Genomic DNA, 18,782 nt, shown 5'->3' with positions numbered 1-18,782 from the left:
CCATGGATATGATTGTTTTTTATTGTTAAGAATTTCAACTCATGATTGGAATTACCACAAGTTTCTTTTTATCGTTATTGCTATACCAATCACTTAATAAATAGTTTTTTATTAAATTTTAAGTTATGGTATTTTTGGGGGTACATAAACAAAAGCAACAAGATCATTGATTAATGCCACTCTATAATTGAACTGGTAGCTTTACTTTATATATATATATATATATATATATATATTTTAAATTAACATATGTCAAACTTTTTATCAGTTAAACATTTTGGATATTTTGAAATGCAAAATATACAGATGAATGTATGTATTGCCATATATTGTGAAAAGAAAAAGAAAAAAAAAAAGAAAAAGTGTGGAAATGCAAGAATAAGCTATCTTAAGAAATGAGTAGGTAAATTAGGTCATTATTAAGAATAATAAAAAACCCTAGTGTTTTTATTATTGTAAAAATCTATCGCATCCCACAAAATAATTTTCCCAGCGCTCTTCAACTTACAAACAACGACATGACACCCAAATTTCATCCCCCTCCAAATCCACCCTACCTTTCCTTTCCCTTCCCTTAAAACAACCTGCTTTTTCCAGTTTCCCCCCAATTAACCATTTCTCTCCGCTCTCAAACCCACCTTTTTTTCTCTTTGTAATTCCGTAGAACGGATACTTCAACCGAAAAAAAAAAAACAAACCAGATGTCTTCGGTTTATTCAGATCCGATCCATGGAACCCACCCGGAACCAATCGATCACTTCGACCGTCTTCCCGATTCTCTTCTCCTTTTAGTCTTCAACATGATCGGCGACGTGAAAGCGCTTGGCCGATGCTGCGTTGTTTCGCGTCGTTTCCACTCCCTCGTCCCTCAAGTTGAAAACGTCGTCGTTCGTGTCGATTGCGTCATCTCCGACGACGATTGTTCCCCTTCTTCCTCTGTCAAATCACGTGCCGACGGTCCATTTTCCACCCTCTTCCGTCTCGTTTTCGGTGGCATTGTCAAGCCCCTCCAAGCTTTGGGCCAATTCCTTGGCCCCGAACGCCCCTCTCTCAACAAAACGCTCAATACCTCTTCATCTTCCTCTTTATCTGTCGGTCTCGGCGGAGGTGAAGATGGGGAAATGGACCAAGGTGGGGTTACCCATCATTCTCCGACGCAAGTGCTTAGAAATTTCAACGAGCTTCGTTTCCTTCGAATTGAATTGCCCGGCGGCGAGTTAGGGATCGATGACGGAGTTCTGCTGAAATGGAGAGCCGATTTCGGATCAACCCTTGATAGCTGCGTAATCCTCGGAGCTGCTTCCGTTTTTAACAATGTGCATTTCCAAGTACCAGACCATGGGAACGATGGGTTTTGCATCAACAACGGTTCTAATGTTGGCAACGGTGATGATAATGGGAGTATCCCTGAGTCGTTTTATACCAATGGAGGCTTGAAATTAAGGGTTGTTTGGACTATTAGCTCGTTAATCGCAGCATCAGCAAGGCATTATTTGCTTCAATCCATAATTGCAGAGCATAAGACGCTGGATAGCTTGGTTTTGACCGATGCGGATGGACAAGGGGTGCTTTGTATGAACGGTGAGCAGCTTCAGGAGTTAAGAGTGAAACCATTATCAGCTTCTTCTGCTTCAAAAAGGACGCTGGTGCCGGCTTTGAATATGAGGCTTTGGTATGCTCCTCATTTGGACTTGCCTGATGGGGTTGTTTTACAAGGTGCCACTTTGGTTGCTATCAGGCCTAGTGAACAATCTGCTTCGAAAAAAGAGGTTTCGGATGCTTCTTGGCTATCATCTGCTTTTGAAGAGCCTTATGGGACTGCAGCTAAGATGCTGGTTAAGAGAAGGACTTACTGTCTGGAGATGAACTCGTTCTGATGTCTGCTTCCTGTTCTGTAAAGGTAAAAGTTTCTTATTTGTTTGATTTACTTGAAGATGTTGATTAATTTGCTAGAAAACTGTTTGATGTTCGAACTGTTCCAGTATGAAGATAGTTTTGGGATTCACTTATTCACTGTTATACCATTTTTAATTTAAAGGTTCTGAGCGACGAAATTACTCTTGATGTCTTCTGCTATGCATGTGAATGTGTTGGAATTACTTTCTTTCTTGATCATTTTGATTGTTAACATTTTTTAATTAAATTACAGGGGAAAGTAAGCATGATTATAATTTATGTTTCGGTCTTCATTTGCAAGAAAACATCATGGAATGCATGTGGTGTCCCAAAACTAGCATATGCCTGGGATTGTTCATTCTTTTTTTAGTTTTGGATATGCTTGCATCACAATTTTAGTTATGCATCTCTTATGAATTTTAAATCCAATTTTGCGCATTTCAGGGAAAGCTGTACCATGGTCAAGGAGATAGAGGTGATAGCTTGCTTTTGGAAAGCTGATAATCAGACCACAATTTTGTTACGTGTTGTTGCTGATTCTCAGGACAATATCGTTTGAAAGCTAAAACTTGCTTTGGATCACCAGTGAGGGCAGCCCATGCTTGTTGATAATTCACTGCTAGTGTTTGAGCTTTTGTGCTTCAACTGATTACCGAAATGCATCTGCTGGTTGTTTTTTATTTCAGGCATATGCATTTAAGAGTGCACACCTGCAACTAGGATGATGTTGTAAGAGCTTTGAGTTTGTAGTCTTTTTTTAATTCTATAATCCCTCTATATGTGAATATTGTAGGTATGAAGATCTCATGTTTTATGTTATATACATGTGAATTTTATCAATAAAATGTAGTCTGCACTTAGCTTTTAAAGTCTCTTCCATTAATTTACCCTGTTTTTTGTCAAAATTTCATGGATACTTTGATAGGCTTACCTTTGCAAATTGTTTAGGGTGTTTGATGCACCTGATTTATTGACGCTTGGTACCGATCAGAACTCAGATTTACTTGCTGGGTCTATTATTGCTTTATTTCTTGCGCAAATTCAATCAAGGGCGAAGTTACCCAGCAAGCAGGATGCACGTTTCATCAACTTCCAAGGTCCTGTGAGTTTTTAGTTTCTCATTATTGTTCAGAATGATTTACGGTCATTCATTGAGCTTCTGCAACCTTGTTTTTACCCCTTCATTTTGGGTTTCCAATTTCCACCCATTAGTTTATATCTTTTAAATTAACCCATTAAGATTATACATTTGTTTAAGATTGAGACTGTTAGTATAGTACTCTCACACGGTTTCCTAATCATACGTGAGGGAGAGAGAGACAGACAGATCATGAATGAATGCTATTTTATACTTTTCATTATTGATTTCTTTAATGCAACTTTTCATAATTGATTCAATGCGGTTGGATGGGAGAGTTTTATATGGCATTTTTTTAGCAATCAATATTTTGGGTGTGAAGCTGTATCCAAATTATCAGTTGCCAATTCACCACCTGTTTTATAATATTGATTGAATGCACATTATTATTTTATAGGATATTTTTCCTTTTCTTTTTATTAATTAGCTTATTTTATCTGTTGATCACATGAGGGTTTTTATTTCCCTCTACACTCTATGACTTGCTATCAACTATGGATCCTTGCAATAAGCTTCAAAACTTAAACCCCACCCTTGACTTGGGCCTTTTTTTTCCCTCATTCTTTCCTTGCATGTTTATAAGCCAAGCCTGCCTTGACAGATTTGATGAAGATGTGATGTTCGGCTTAATCTATATAATATTCAAGTTATATATCTAATTAAAGAAAGAGGGAGAAATTAAAGTATGAGGAAGAGATACTCAATGAAGCCCCACATGCTTATATTTAAGCCATTTGCAAGCAGGTATTGTAGTGGAAGATAGAAATTAGATCATAATCAATATTTTATTATAATAAAACACACTCAAAAGAAGGCAATTCACTCGAAAATTTTCTTTTTACTTTTAAATATTAAATACATACCTTCAAAATTGAGTATTTTTAATATATTTTAAAAGTATTAATTGAGTCTTAATTTGATCAAAGTCAATATTATTATAAATACAAGAATATGTGAATTTACATGCCCTAAAACATGTAAGTTTTTTTATAATTTTAGGAATTTGAATAAAATATACATTAAAAAAAACACAATTTCTGTACACAAACACAATCAAGGTAGAATTTCTAGCTCCTCTAACATTTTATTCTCTCACTCCAGCAATGAATTATTATTTTTAGTACATCATCTTTAATACTAAAACCAGTTGTTCTAATATCAAATATCATGGTACAACTGTCCAAGCATACCTGCAAAGTATTGTTCATTATATCTAACTGGAGATAGATTTTTATTCAATAAGGCATTTCATTTAACCTCTAAAAATAATCTATATAAAATTCACAATTTCTCCGTAAAAACCACGAGGCAAAGCCGTCCACGAGCTCTTTTTAACTGTTTTTTTTTTCTTAAACACCTTATTCATGATTTAGTTCTCAAATTATACTCATTTTCTCATATTGATACTTAAATTTTTTTTTTGGACCTATATTGATATTTTTTAACCTAAAATTCAAACGTGTTAAATAAAAAACTTGAGGCCTAATCATATTTCAAACATATCCAATAATAATTTGATAAATAATATTTTCCATGTGAATATGAAAACTTTAAATTAGTTTTTAGTGGGCAACATGATAATGGCCTCAAATGCTATAATCTCCATTGTTGTTCCAGCATCCCCCCAAACTCAAATTCCATCATATCCAACAGCTATTCCTCTCAAAAATCCCCACTCTATTATACAATACCAAATTTCATTAACCCTGATTTTCACTAATTTATTTCTCCATTCATACTCTCACTCATTTTAATATTAAGGAAATGAGGCTTGATGTTCTGAAGAAGCATGGGATGTTGGGCTTTATAAAGCAGATAATTAATTCATTGGTGATGCCAAATACAATATAGACAATTTTCAGAAGGATAGTGTAGCATAGGGAAAACAATAACTTCAATCCAATTGTTTGTTGCAAACACACAACGATTATACCCCAATATGCCAATGGATAAACCACAAATACTAATTAACAATATTCAGAAGCACAATAATAAAATGTATTTATCACCCAATGCAGGGGAAGGATCGCATTCACTCACTGCAGCTTTTCTTCTATCTTCTCTTTTCTACATCCAAAAAAAAAAAAATTGCAACAAAAATTAGCATATATATGCTTCAAATAGGGAAGGTCAAAAGGAACTGCATGGTGTTTCTGCATCAAAAACTTGGGTACTTAAAAATAGGTTAGGACTGCAACTGTGAAAACAAACAAGAATGATGTTTAATAACAAAAGCTACTTCACATGCATTGCTGTTTGCTAAAACAGCTAGCAATGCTTGAATGTAAAGCTGCAATAAGATGGTTAGGTTTTGGATGGGTTAATAGGAATTCATGAAGAACTGACACTAGTTAATTGAGAGAGCAGTACGGGTTACTTAGTGAAGAAACCGCAAATAGCATAAGCATAACAACATCTATTTCACTAAATCAATTTTGGAAATAGTTGTGGGGTTTATTATATATCTTTGTTCAACCAAATGACTTAATTAGTGGTGAGTAATGATAATAAAGTAGGTTATAGACTTTTAAATTTGTAAAATCTAAACAATAATAATAATACCTTTTGTTTTTCACTATAATTTTAGCTTTGCATGCCTAAATGCCTTAAACAAGGCAGAACGATATCATCTGAGGGCGAGTTGTGTGCCATAACCATTGCACCATGCGTATTATCATTAACAAAAGTAGAAATATATTTGGTCAGATATTGAAGCCCTACCTTTCATTCACTTTTAAATCCAAATTATAACAATTTTCAGCTTTTTTTGTGACTCAAACAAATATGAAACTACAAGCATTCATTATCAGTTCAAAAGCTAAAGCAAATTTGACAAAACCTATTTAATACAACACGTCAGAGCTTCTGTTTTAACATTATTTTAATCTTAATATTAAGCCACTTCATATTACCTAAAACACAACACGTATGGCTTATTCCATGGAAAATATAGCCAATCTCAATCAAGAACGTAGGCGTGCAAGCTAAATCTATAATCTCATTATGTTCCTTTTTTTTAACTTCATAAAACACTACCCATAACTCTACCTTCAACACTTGACCTTTTTTCTTGATTAAGGAAATTCTTGAAAAATGGTGGCAGCAATTTACAGAATTCATCAGCATAAAGATTTTGTTTAGGGAAGTAGAATTATATAATCTCCCTGGAAGAATATGTTGTAGATATAGACTGTTAGTAAACCATCTTATATTTTCTTTCCATCACCATCCTCATTTCTGTTATCCATAAACCTAATAGTAGAAGAGGTACCATTTTACATTTTATTCCTACAATTTACACTCCTAAATCTTTATAGATATAGAGATGAACTCTAATCGGATTTGTGTAGCTTATGTTAATCAAATTTAAGAGGAGTGTCTAATATGAATACGAGATTTTTCATATACATCAAATACAATTATCTTTGCTTATCCTAAAATCTTAGTTTCCATTCGGTTCCTAAAATCATTTGTTATTTTTTAATAATTGAAAACACATTTAATAAATACAAATAAAAAATTTATATTTAATAAAGAAAATATGAATACATTTAACAAAAATAAATTAAAAACTTACATTTAAATGGATTCGAATCACGGCACTAGATTTAATATTTAAAAATTATTAAAAAAAAATTTATGTTTAGACCTCAGCCAATTCATCTAAAATTAAAAATATTTATTTACATCATTTTCACTTCACAAAGATTTGCTAATTAAAACAAAAAAAAATAAAGATTTACTCTATCTATTTTTCTTTTTTCTAAACTGAGTTTTAATTTACTAGAATGAAATCAACTACCAAAGGAATCAACTCAGCCTGTAAAAATAATTATAAAAACATTAACAATGGAAGTCATAAAAAACTATAAATCGGTTGCTAAAATGTCATTTTATTTCAATCGAGATACGAAAATTAGAAAGACTATCCCCAAGCTACGAGAATCTAGCAATTATTTTACCAGTAACTTCGATTTATTCTTCAACTCTCAAAAGAATCGATTCAAGTGAGAAGATAGCATAATTTTTCTTTGTTTTTAAGGAGAAATAGGCATTTATTTTTAATCTTTTATGATATTAAGGTTTACTTATTTAGGTTGTTGTATGTTAACGATGAGTTCACAAACTGCTGGGCTTCGTAATTTCTACAACTTATATGATTCTTTGCTGTTCTATCTCATTATGAAAGTCTGGTCATTATTATTTCTGATTTGATGTTAGATCTTACAGATTTAACTATAAAGGACATCAAGTGAAGCAAATTATAATTTTAAGGTAATTTTGTCTCTATATCCCAGTCATTTTCACTGCAACAACAGTGACAGCTCATTTTCATTAATATATATAAATTAAAATCTGCTTTCATTTCATGCTTTCTAAACCTAGAAAAACCATTTACCTTGCCAGCAGCCATTTGTCTTGAAGTTTGAGAGCTCGAGGCCTTATGTGCATGAATATATATATTTTTCCTGATCTAGTTTACCCTTAATCATATAGAAAGTTTAACTAATCACACAAAAAAAAAAAAAAACCCGACAGTTTAGCAGATCCATTGCCAAGTGGTGCAGTTAAGGTTAAGAAAAGTCGCACCCTATTTGAAATGTAAAGTTTAAACGTTCTATTCAGTGCCCAGCAAGGCTTGGCCATCAAGAAACTAACACCTGGCATGGGTTCACATATGTTAGGGAGAAGGGAACCAGAAAGAGAACAGACAAGGAGACAACCAGCCGATCCTTAATCACAACAACCTATGCAGGGAATCATGTGAAAAGACAAATAGCACTAATAATGGTCCCATTGCCAGATTTCTTTATACTAACCAAGAAAAATGAGTGATTCATGGTACTACGCTATGCGCTAGCACATCACGGAAACCCAAAAAAAAGAAGCAAAAGACATAAACAGGCACAAAAATATAGAATCTAATTAGGAAGATTAAAGCAAGGAAAGATAGATTTGATTGTCAACTACTATTAATCCTAAACAACTTTTAATTAAATGAGGGTTTTGACCGTTGAGCTTACCAGGAAAAATTATGGTGCCAAGAGGAAACGTTTTCAGTAACCGAGCTGCAAACGGCAATCTAATCCAACTGGAAACTAATGGTGGTGATGGTTCTCCACTGGTGGTGATCCGTCTATAGAAGAAAACCTCTGGAGGTGATGAGGCAAAAAAGGAGGAGAATTGGACTGAAGGGTCCCCCTGTTGAAACCAGCAATGCCGGAAGAGATTGCGAAGTTGAGGTTGTAGTCACTCCCTAGCACCGGTTGTGCTGTTGCCACCGGGATCATATGGTCCGTGTTGGGAACAAACGAAAAATGCTGCAACTTTTGATTGTTTTCACCCGACACAGTAAATGGTGGCATCAGTATCGGTTGTGGCTGTTGCATTTGTCCTGGAAACCCTGAAGATTGGTTTCTCGAAGAAGAAGGTCCAAGGAGCCCCATTGTAAAGTAATCCATTTGAGTGGCAGACCACTGCCTGGGGTTTTGATGAGCTGAACCTGTAGGACTAGGACTAGTGTGATTGTTGCTAACACTGCCAATGCCACAGGTAAGTAACTCAGTGAAGGAAGAGTTTTGAGAAATGGGGTTCACATTTTGTTGATGTGCAATGTCAGTCTCTTGCTCTTTCCCCTTTTCTTTTGCTACTCTTCCCCTTGCCCGTTCCCGGGCCTTTACACGGTTCTCAGACCTGGAAAGGGATAAACCCGAGTTCTTGCTAGTCTCCGACGTGCTACTGCAAGCTGATTTGGACAAGGAAAGGTGCTGCTGACTTTGGTTTTGTTGGTAATTATTCGGATCGCCATCTAATTCTACTTCAGCCGAATCAAACCCTTGTTCAGTTCCATCATCACTCAATTGCTTTGGGGTGTCGGGAAATGAAGTGTTAAGTGAAGGAAGCTCCGCAATTGCATCAGCAGCTTCTTTAATCAGCCACTCTATTGCTTTACTAGGCTGATCATAGCCCAACCGGTCTTGTAGATCATAAAACTGTATAGCTGTGGTGACAGATAACCTTACCCTCCTATCTCTCAACCCTTTTGAAGTCCAAACCTTGCTGTGCCGATCTTTCCCACCTGAGGCTCGAGAAACCCTAATAATTCTCGAAGAATGGTGCCAGCCTCGAAGCCGATTAGCAGCAGCGGTGTCGGCTAGAGCATCACCTCCACCTCCATTTGCACTAGCCCTTTTCATGACCTCTCTACCTTCTTCATCATCAGGGTAGTGGTTGTCACTACCTTTCTGACCCATCCTGCTCGACTCACTTCTCCCATTACCAACTCTTGAGAACTTAGAACCTTGTTGTGTCTGAATCTCATCTATCTCCATACCACTTACATTCCTTTCTCAGAAACTCAAAACTTCACCTACCCCAAACAATATACCTTCTATCTCAGCTTTAAAGAGAAAGACAGAAAATCTGGGATTTGGGAGAAATGTTAGAAAGACGGGGTTGACATGTCCTATGCATTGATGACGATTGCATAGACAGTAGTTCGGCTATGTTTAGTGATAAAGGACCTTTCTTACGCTTTGATATACGGTCCAAGTCAGGAGACCAGCCTTCCCCTCCCCCCTCTCTCTCTCTCTCTCTCTCTCTCTCTCTCGTTTAAGCCTTTAGCAGCTTCAGTACTTTCAAAAGCATAGCCCGAAAAATGGCAGCCACAGTCTGCAAGAAAAGCAAAAGAAAAGAATTTAGATAAGGTAAAATAATCCGATGCTTCAAAATATGCATTTCACTTCACCGGCTCATTTGACCATCGCAACACATACAAGCCCTTGAAACCTTGAGCTGAGAGATATCTGACATTTGGTTGTTTATATGTACTTAAGGGACCAAAAAGAGTTATAAAAACAAAAACTAATGTCTCTTTTAAAAAAACGATAAATGCCTTCAACAAAAGTTGAAAATAGAAAGCCCTCTCCTCCTTGCCGCTGTATTACCTTGAATCTGAGAAAGAAACCCTTTTTTCTGCTTCACTGTTAAGCTAAAGAACAGCAATAATTGCTGATTGTTTGATGCCGATCTCAAGCCAACCCCCTTTTTTCTTTCTTTCTTTCTTTCTTTCCTCTTCCTTAAATTATTTAAAGCTCTCTCTCTTTTCTTTTTTTTCTTTTTTGCTGCTGACCCTAAAGATGGTAGACACCGCCACCAGCATCACTATTTATCTTAATAAAAGGACTATTAAATGACAGACCCCCCATTAATAAATCAGCTGTTCCTGGATTAGCAACAAATTAAAAGCTGTTCCTGGAATTACCAACAAAGAATATAAACTCTCTTTTTCAGAAAAAAAAAAAAAGTTTTATGCTCACTTTGAACAACGTTGGTTGTTGTTATAGGAGTCCAGTTCTCAGACAAAAAAAAAAAAACAAAAACAGATGTTTTATAGAATCCAAAGCCACACAACAGATCTGCAACTCTTCCAACAGCTGCTTCGATCGAAGAAATTAGCTTCACTTCTAAACAGATCGGGTACCTGCAACAACAACAAAATACCAACTAATTATAACTCCTTGAAAGATTAAGATTAGATTCTCAAAAAATGTCACTGTAGTATCAATTTTCCATCTCTAATTAAATCCTCAGAAAATAAAGCTAATACCCTTTGTATCTGTACTTTTCAGCTCATTTAAACAGATAGGTACGTTAGATCAACTCTCCTTAATTCCAGAACAAGAAGTACCAAAAGATTTTATTTTTATACGTATATGTTCCCAGATTGAAAAACAAGCTTTATAAAATCAAATTTAAAATTTTTTTTTAGCTTAAAAAACAAACAACTTAAGGAGAAATTATACAACTAAAGAAACAAAATTACTCTAACTAGATAGATAAAGAGACAGGAACGAGTAAAGAACCTTGGAATTTTCTTTGGCTTTCAAAAAAAAAAGAGAGAGAGAAAAAGAAAAGAATGGTTGCTAGCAATTCTTTGTAATTTTTTTTTTCTTTTACTTTTCCTTGGTCACATCTCCATTTAGCTAGCTCCCTACGAAGTAATGAAAACAAAGAAAAAAAAAACACAGAACTTTCAATAAGCAAAAGCTAATGATTTCACTTGAATTCTCGTACCAAAGAAAAAAAAAAGAGATTTAATACACCAATAAGTAACTTACAGCAAAGCTAGGGTTGAGTTGTTGGAAGAGAAGTTTTAGGACAAAAAATGGAAAAAAAATCCAAGAAAATTGGAAGTGGTAAGGAAGGAAGAGAAGAGGATATTTGCAAGCGAAGGTGTTCTTGTGAATATATGAGAGGCTTCAAGTGAAGATATCGGGAACGACAGACGCTGCGCCGTTTCATTCAAGTCCAATCCTTTAATATGTGTCATTCTCCACACTTAGGCCCCCAGCTTCTTCCTACATTTACTTCCTTGCCATTCATCTTCTATTTTTTTTAAATGTACAACCCTTTAGTTAATTTTTACGCTATTGTTTATTCGTAATCATTCTATTATTAGTAAATATTTTTTATTTAATTATAAAAAATTACAAAATTATTATTTAATTATTTAATTTTTTTGTTAGTAACCACCTGACAAAGAGATAGTCAACTTTTAAAATTAGCATGATAACATATTTAGCCTTCAATATTTACATATTGTACTAATTAATCTTTTTTAAAATTAATCCTCAATAATTGCAATAACCTAATTTTATCATTTTTACACAAAAATAAGACTAAATTGATATAATATATAAATATTGAGAGTTAAAGTTACTATTATGTTAACTTTAAAAGCTACTACATCATCTTTCTATTAACCATTTAATAGTCGTGGTCAAAAAATAAAAATAGAATATTTGGGTAATCATTTTATAGTTTGTAATGGTTAGGTGACTAAAACTGAAACTTACTAATAATTGGATGATTATTAGTGTAGTTTACCTTATTTTTTATTGGGCTTTACTATAAAATTTGCCTACAAATTATACCAATTTTCTCACTTAAGTATATAAATTTTGTTTGATAAAAACAATACTTAAATTATCAAATTCATCTCTTTTTTTGTCCCAAAGCAAAATATCAACCAATAAAGATGTGACACATGGCATGTTCTTTGATGGATGAAAGATTATAACTCAAGTGCACATGTTAACCAAGTAATAAAGTGATAAAAAAAATATGTGATTTTCACGATAATCAAATTCTAAGTTGTTAATTACCAACTATTCAATTCTATTTAATTTGTATCAATAAAATAAATTCTAATTACTATTTAGCTTAACCTAAGCAAATTATGGATATTTCATTAAATTAAAACAATGAAAACTTCTAAGTTTCTCAATCAATTTTATTAGAGACTTGGAACCCTAACTTCACCTAATCAAGTTAATCAATCATCTCTCGTTTAATTATTAAATCTATGTAATTTACTAACTCAGGATTCAATGCCATTAACTAGACCATTTAGTATCAAGCAAAATTAATCCCCCTTCCTCACTAGCTATTGGGTTGAAGTTGGGTTGATTAGGGTATCAGGTATTGGGTTGGGTGAAGTCACTAAGAACAAACTTATTGGGTTGATTAGGGCACCACTTATATTTCTATTTTGGGTTGCAAATTAACTCGTTCGTCAACACTACTAAAGTTAATCCTATTCTATTCAATCTAGATTCGAACCTTAATTTCTCTTCCAAGACAAATCAAGATTGTAAAACTAATACAAATTTGGTGATCAGACAAGTAGATTAAATTTGCACAGGTCAAAATAAATAATTAATAAAGATCAAAACAATTGAAGAAAAATAAATAAATAAACTAAAAAGGATATATCATCATTCCAAAAAAAATAAATTTGAGTTCATATTGAGTTGAAAAAACAACACAAAAAGATATCCACAACAGACCTACATTAACAAAAGAGATAATTTAGAAAGAAAATAGCTAAAAGAATTTATGTGGAGCTCTTTGAATTTCTTTTTCTTCTTATCCTTGCAAGCTTTAAAGTTTTCTTTAGTATGAGAGAGTCAGTCTCCAAGTGATTCTTTTTCTTTTTTAAATTTCGTTACCCTTGTTTTTAGGGTTTCTTCTCACACTGCTCCACCGCGTGCAAAAGTTGTTGTGGAGCAAACTACTTGCTTCCAAAATTTTTGAATTGAAGAATATGCTCCACTACACTAAATTAAATTCGGTGGAGCGGAAGGCTACTTTTCTTCATTGCTTGTACTAAGGTCCAAGTCTTTCATTCTTCACCCAATACCTACAATAGGAAAAAGAAAGTAACAAATTCATCCGAACTAACTCTAAAAATGATACAAATTAAACAAAATTGAAATAATATATACTTAATCCAAAAATTTATAAATTTAATAAAAACTCATCTAAATGCTAACATTACATCCTAAAATGCTATGAAAACTATATTAAATTGACTCTAAATATGAGGGTCTTATTGAATATTTTCAACCTTTTTTAGGTAAAATAAGGAAAATTTGATAGTTTAAGTACCATTTTTTACTCGCTAAAAACAAAGTAACACTTTTTAAAAAAAAAAACCTTTTAAGTGCTTAAATATGAAAAACTATATGGTTTCCAAGAAGTTAGCATAAGAAGTATCGATAACATTTCCAAAATTGAATATGCACAAAGCAAACCAATATCTAGATTTTCTTTTTTGAAAGAGCACAAGTCGGTTTGCTCTTCGTTCAAATTGATGTCCCTATTGATGTTCTGGCAGATGTTCGAGCACAAGTTCGAACAAAACAACAATAAGCAAATAAGAACTAACCTGTTAGCTAAAGTCTAATCTACCCTTACTATTACAACACAAAAGTGAGCGGTGTCAAAAAACGTGATTTCTGCAAATATTTAATATAAATATTTATGAAGTTATATAGTAGATGAATTGAATTTTGGATAGGTAATTTTATCGAAATAATGATTAATTAAGGTGTAGGGACTAAATTATATAGGTGGTAAAAGTTCAATTGCTAGAGAAATTTTAACTAGAATTTAAAGTAGGACCTCCGCTAAGACTCAAGGAAAGTTATCGTCACTCTGTCTTCCGCATCTACACCTTCCCATTCTAGGTTGACTGGCACTAGTTGATTTTGTACTAGGTGCCTCAGGTTCTATCCTATCTTCTCTTTCAACGAAATGATCGTTGCTGAGTATATTGTTATTGGCATCATTTTTGGATTCTCCTAACATTTTAGCTATAAAACAAATAAATTTAATCATCAACATCCAAATTTTGACCCTGGTTTGACTCTAACATGTACCTCTAGACTCAATTCTTAATTCGATTTAATCCAATAATCCGCTAAATCTATGACTTTGATACTATTAACAGTAACAACTTGGTAAACGATACGATAGTCGGATCGGAGTTACAAGATGTTACATTTGTTGCTGGAACAATTATGGTAAATCACAATCATTTTATATTAGTTACATCCAAAAAAAAAATAACCATTTCCTATGTATCAAGCTCAAACACATTCATTAACCTCACCTAAAAAAGGGGCAATCAACATTTTTCAATTCATTCAACTATTAAAATTCCAACCTCATACCATCCTACCTATTCATAGCATATCACTTATAATTCATTCAAAGGCTATTAAGTATACTTACCTAACTCACACAGACCATAATACATACCAAAATTATGGCAACATATAGACGAAGTACAACAAAATAACCATAAATCTGATGGAAGTGTTAATTAATCCAGTCATCTTCCAAACTCCTAAACATAAAGTACATTAACAAGTAAATATTTACTTATTTCACTTTACTCCAATCAAATTATCTTCTCCAACAATCAGTCTTTCATTTATTTATTTGAAAGGAAATTGTTTATACAGTACAACATGACAGTAGAGGGCGGATTCAGTTTTGTACTTTCTGAAGCGACTGTTCATATATTTGAATTTAAAGCAGAAACAGCATCACATCATTTATTTCTTCTTGTTTTGGTTCAATCTTAATGCCTTGGTAGGCAAATGATACAACTGTTTTCTTTTTATTTATTTAATTTTTAACCTAATCATGTTAACACAAATGTTTTAATTTTGGCCCTTTTTAAGTTTTTAAGTTATAGAATTTATTAGTAATAAAATAAAATAAATCCACCCGCTATAATCATCAAATTGCCACCACATGCAAATGAAATAATATATACCTGATCTATATGTCTCTCTTACCCTCGTCTTTGCCAGATAAATTACCACTGGAAAGTGAGGAATATCCTTGTCCACCAATATGATTAAATTAACACAACTTTTTAAAAAAATTTATTGTAACTTTTATTTATTATTTTTTCAAATTTTAAATTTATAATTTTATCAAATCATCTCAAAATGATAAAAATTTTAACGTTTGTTAACTTTATTGGTGTAATATACATGTGGATGATATGTAAGCATTTAATTACTTTTTAAAATTTAATTTTTAATATATATAATTTTATACTTTTTAATAATAATTTTTAAAATTTTCCAAAAAATAATTAAATGCTAACATGTCATCCGCACGATAATTCATGTGCATGCCACATCAGAAAAGTTAAAATACATTAACTTTTCAATCTATTTTGGGATGATTTGACAAAAACACAAGTTTAAAAGCTAAAAAGACGAAAAATTAAATGAAGCGTAATTTTTTTTTTTATAAAATTGAAGGACCAAATAAGTCAATATGTCATTAAATTAAATACAATAATATTTTATCAGTGCTTGTCTATTGGTATGGAATTGGACAGATGATGTTGGTATTGGAAAAATCAATTTAGAAAGCACTATTTTTAAGCATTACAAAAGTTTAAAATTTTTCTTAAATCTGAGATATGTGGTATTTATAGAAATAAACTCTAAATCAAATTATTACTTCTGCTTCATGCAATGTAATCGAAGTAATTTCTCAATTTTTTACCAAACGATATTCTATGCATCTTCAAACCTCATATTGCATTGAGCGTGAGCTCAAACAAAACGAATTAAATGCCCAAGAGGAAAACTTTTATTTCCTTTCAATAGAAAATCTAAATTTTCTTATGGGAACCAGAAATTTTAAAATTTTAAGATAATAAAATTTATTTTTAAATATAAATTACCATTATTTTCTATCAAAATAACGACACTTTGTGATAGTGTATTTTATATTTTAGATCATCTCGAGTTCTTATTTATAGAAAAACAATAAAATAGTTATATTTAAATAAGGGGTAATTGAATAATGATATCTAAACCGAAAATACAGTATTCCACTACAAGGGTAGTGGTACCCTTAGTGATAATAGAGTTTGTCGTCCCTCTCATATGAATGGGCTCTCGAGCCCGTCTTGTATATTGAATACAATTATGTGTTATTTAAACATTTATCTCATATTTATAATTTATCTAGTTGAATAACTATTTTTATTTCCCAAAATATTACTTATTTATTAATTAATTTTTCCTATTAAATTATTTTTCTCAAACTAATTTTAATTTTGTTAAAATCATACAACTTTATCGTATTAAAATTTATAAGAAAATATATTTAATTGTCACATTCAATAAAAATACGAGGCCTAATTAACTTTAATTGCAATCATTTAAATAATCTATTGAAGAAATTATTTTAATTTCTAAATCATATTTTATACTTAGCAAGAAAATACATTTACTGCAGATAGTGATACATGCGATTTTGTTATCTTAATTTTCGTTTTCATTGATTCCATATTATCGTATCTATATGCTATTCATTTTGGGTTATATCAAACTGCTAGAAGGATCGACTGGACATATATAATTAGGACTTAAAATGATTTATAATTATGTTTAGATTTTTCGGCTATTAGTTACAACATTTTCTAATCATGAAATCATTCTACTAAAAGTATTATCATTGAACTCACCCCTATTATATACCATTACGAAAGCAATGTAATAAATGATTGTTGAATGACTTTGTCATAAGTATGTTACCTTCATAGTATATTATTAATCTCTCGGGTTAAATACATTCACCAAATATAATAATATTTTATCTTGTGGTAAATATTACATCTTCCTTCATGAAATAACAATTACTAACAAATAGTAATAAAATGCTCAAATTTCAATTATGGTCCCTATGCTATGCTTAAAATTGAGTTTTGATATTTATATTTTAATTTTGACATAATATGATATCTTGACATTTATAATGCCATTACATAGTCAAAATATTTTATTCTAATTAAAATGTTGACGTAAATTTAAAAATTGTTAACATCATTAATTTTTTTTATTAAATTCAAGTCTATTAGAATGTTATTTTGTGACATGATTATTAAGCGGGTACTTTATTTTTTTTTTAATTTTCATAATGTCATACCAATAAATTTAACATAAAAATGGTATTTGTAACGACCCAAAATCAGTGGGCATCGAAAAAGTACATTATCGGGCCTTCGTCTTAGTAAACCGAGTCCGTAAATATTTATTAGGAATATTTTTAGTCTAGTTGTGTGTCTAAATATACTTTAATTAAGTGAATTTAGCTTAATTTAAAGTAATTAGGAAAAAGATTAAATTGAATAAAGAGTAAAAATCTAATTATAGATTAAAAGAAAGTAAAAAGGGCTAAAATGACAATTAAGCCATTTAATATAATTTGAGGCGACAAACATGTTAAAATCTAAGATATTTTTAGATTTTAATTATGTAAATATATATATATAATTTAATTATAAAATATATTATTAAATTAATTAATTATAAATATATTATTATGAATTAAATTAAATTAAAGCCAAGTGTATGATGATAAAATATATATATACAAATGTAATAATAGTATGCATACATTTTTAAGATATTTATTTAATTACTTTTTATTTAAGTAGAAAGATTTTATTATATTAAAATATTAAATTATATAAAATAAATACAATAAGAACATTTGAATGGTGATGATAATAGGCAAGTGTAAAATATATGTGTCCAATTGTAATATATATATATTTGTTATTAAATAAGATATTTATTATAATAATAATAATAATTATTAAGTTAATAAAATAAAAGAATAAAATAAATGAAATAAAATAAAGAAACAAAACAAAGTAAAGAAGAAACAGAATAGCTATTCGAAAACGGAGCAAGGAAAGGAGAAAAAGAAAAGAAAGAAAAATAAAAGGAAAAACTAGGGTTTTAAGGTTTGAATTTTTAATAGCTAATATCGAGCTTGAAGCATCGGCCCAAAAAGGAAAAAAAAGATCGTCGAGGATTAAATCCAAAGAGAATTCTGGTTTGTATCACTATAATTCAAACTTTATCATTATTACGTGTTTAATTTACTAATTATGTGTCGTAAGTATTTTATGGTAAGTGTTTAGTAAAATGATAAATTTATGATTCGGTACTGAAATTGAGACTGATACTGAACTGAATTATGGAATATTGAATATTGTTTGGAATATTGAATTGAATTGTAAAGTTACTGAATATTGTTATATATGTGTACTGCATTGAACTGTGAAATTACTGAAGTAATGAATTACTGCAATATTGTGAAACTGATTGAAATAAGGAATTATATTTGATACTGAACTGAGATGGAAATTGGACTGAAAAGTGAATTAAATACCCGATTAACTTTTTTTTCGCTAGATCAAAATCCACAGCAAACAAAGCTGAAGAGAAATAAAAACAAGCATAAAAAATGCCAGACCAGCCTGTGAACAGAAACCAGAACACGGAAACAACACAGCACACAAGACCCCCCAAAACTTAACAAGACTCATCCAAAAACATGCTACTAGACTAATAAG

At 31.6% G+C, this 18,782-nt stretch overlaps 2 protein-coding genes across 5 annotated transcripts; one reads left to right on the top strand and one right to left on the bottom strand.

Moving 5' to 3' along the window:
• Window positions 1–304: 304 nt before the first annotated feature.
• LOC108489942 (F-box protein At5g46170-like) lies at window positions 305–2,765 on the top strand. The gene is made up of 2 exons (XM_017794703.2): window positions 305–1,900; window positions 2,341–2,765. The coding sequence occupies exon 1, from the start codon at window positions 702–704 to the stop codon at window positions 1,875–1,877; it is 1,176 nt and encodes a 391-aa protein (XP_017650192.1). The 5' UTR covers window positions 305–701; the 3' UTR covers window positions 1,878–1,900; window positions 2,341–2,765.
• Window positions 2,766–4,837: 2,072 nt separating this feature from the next.
• On the bottom strand, window positions 4,838–11,414 carry LOC108453371 (transcription factor TCP2-like). Of its 4 annotated transcripts, none has more exons than XM_053028516.1 (4): window positions 11,155–11,414; window positions 10,354–11,027; window positions 8,059–9,706; window positions 4,838–5,101 (listed from the first exon to the last, which is right to left on the bottom strand). In XM_053028516.1, the coding sequence occupies exon 3, from the start codon at window positions 9,364–9,366 to the stop codon at window positions 8,134–8,136; it is 1,233 nt and encodes a 410-aa protein (XP_052884476.1). In that variant the 5' UTR covers window positions 9,367–9,706; window positions 10,354–11,027; window positions 11,155–11,414; the 3' UTR covers window positions 4,838–5,101; window positions 8,059–8,133. The 4 variants fall into 4 exon arrangements, with proteins under 4 accessions (XP_052884476.1, XP_052884475.1, XP_017606925.1 ...); XM_053028515.1 differs by having other exon boundaries at window positions 9,982–10,517; window positions 11,155–11,410; XM_017751436.2 differs by having other exon boundaries at window positions 10,354–10,517; window positions 11,155–11,403.
• Window positions 11,415–18,782: the final 7,368 nt, after the last annotated feature.

This window comes from Gossypium arboreum, chromosome 5 (assembly GCF_025698485.1).
Source record: "Gossypium arboreum isolate Shixiya-1 chromosome 5, ASM2569848v2, whole genome shotgun sequence".
Classification (NCBI taxonomy): domain Eukaryota; kingdom Viridiplantae; phylum Streptophyta; class Magnoliopsida; order Malvales; family Malvaceae; genus Gossypium; species Gossypium arboreum.
Note: the sequence above shows the minus strand (reverse complement) of the source record. Positions and strands in the feature narration are given on the sequence as shown.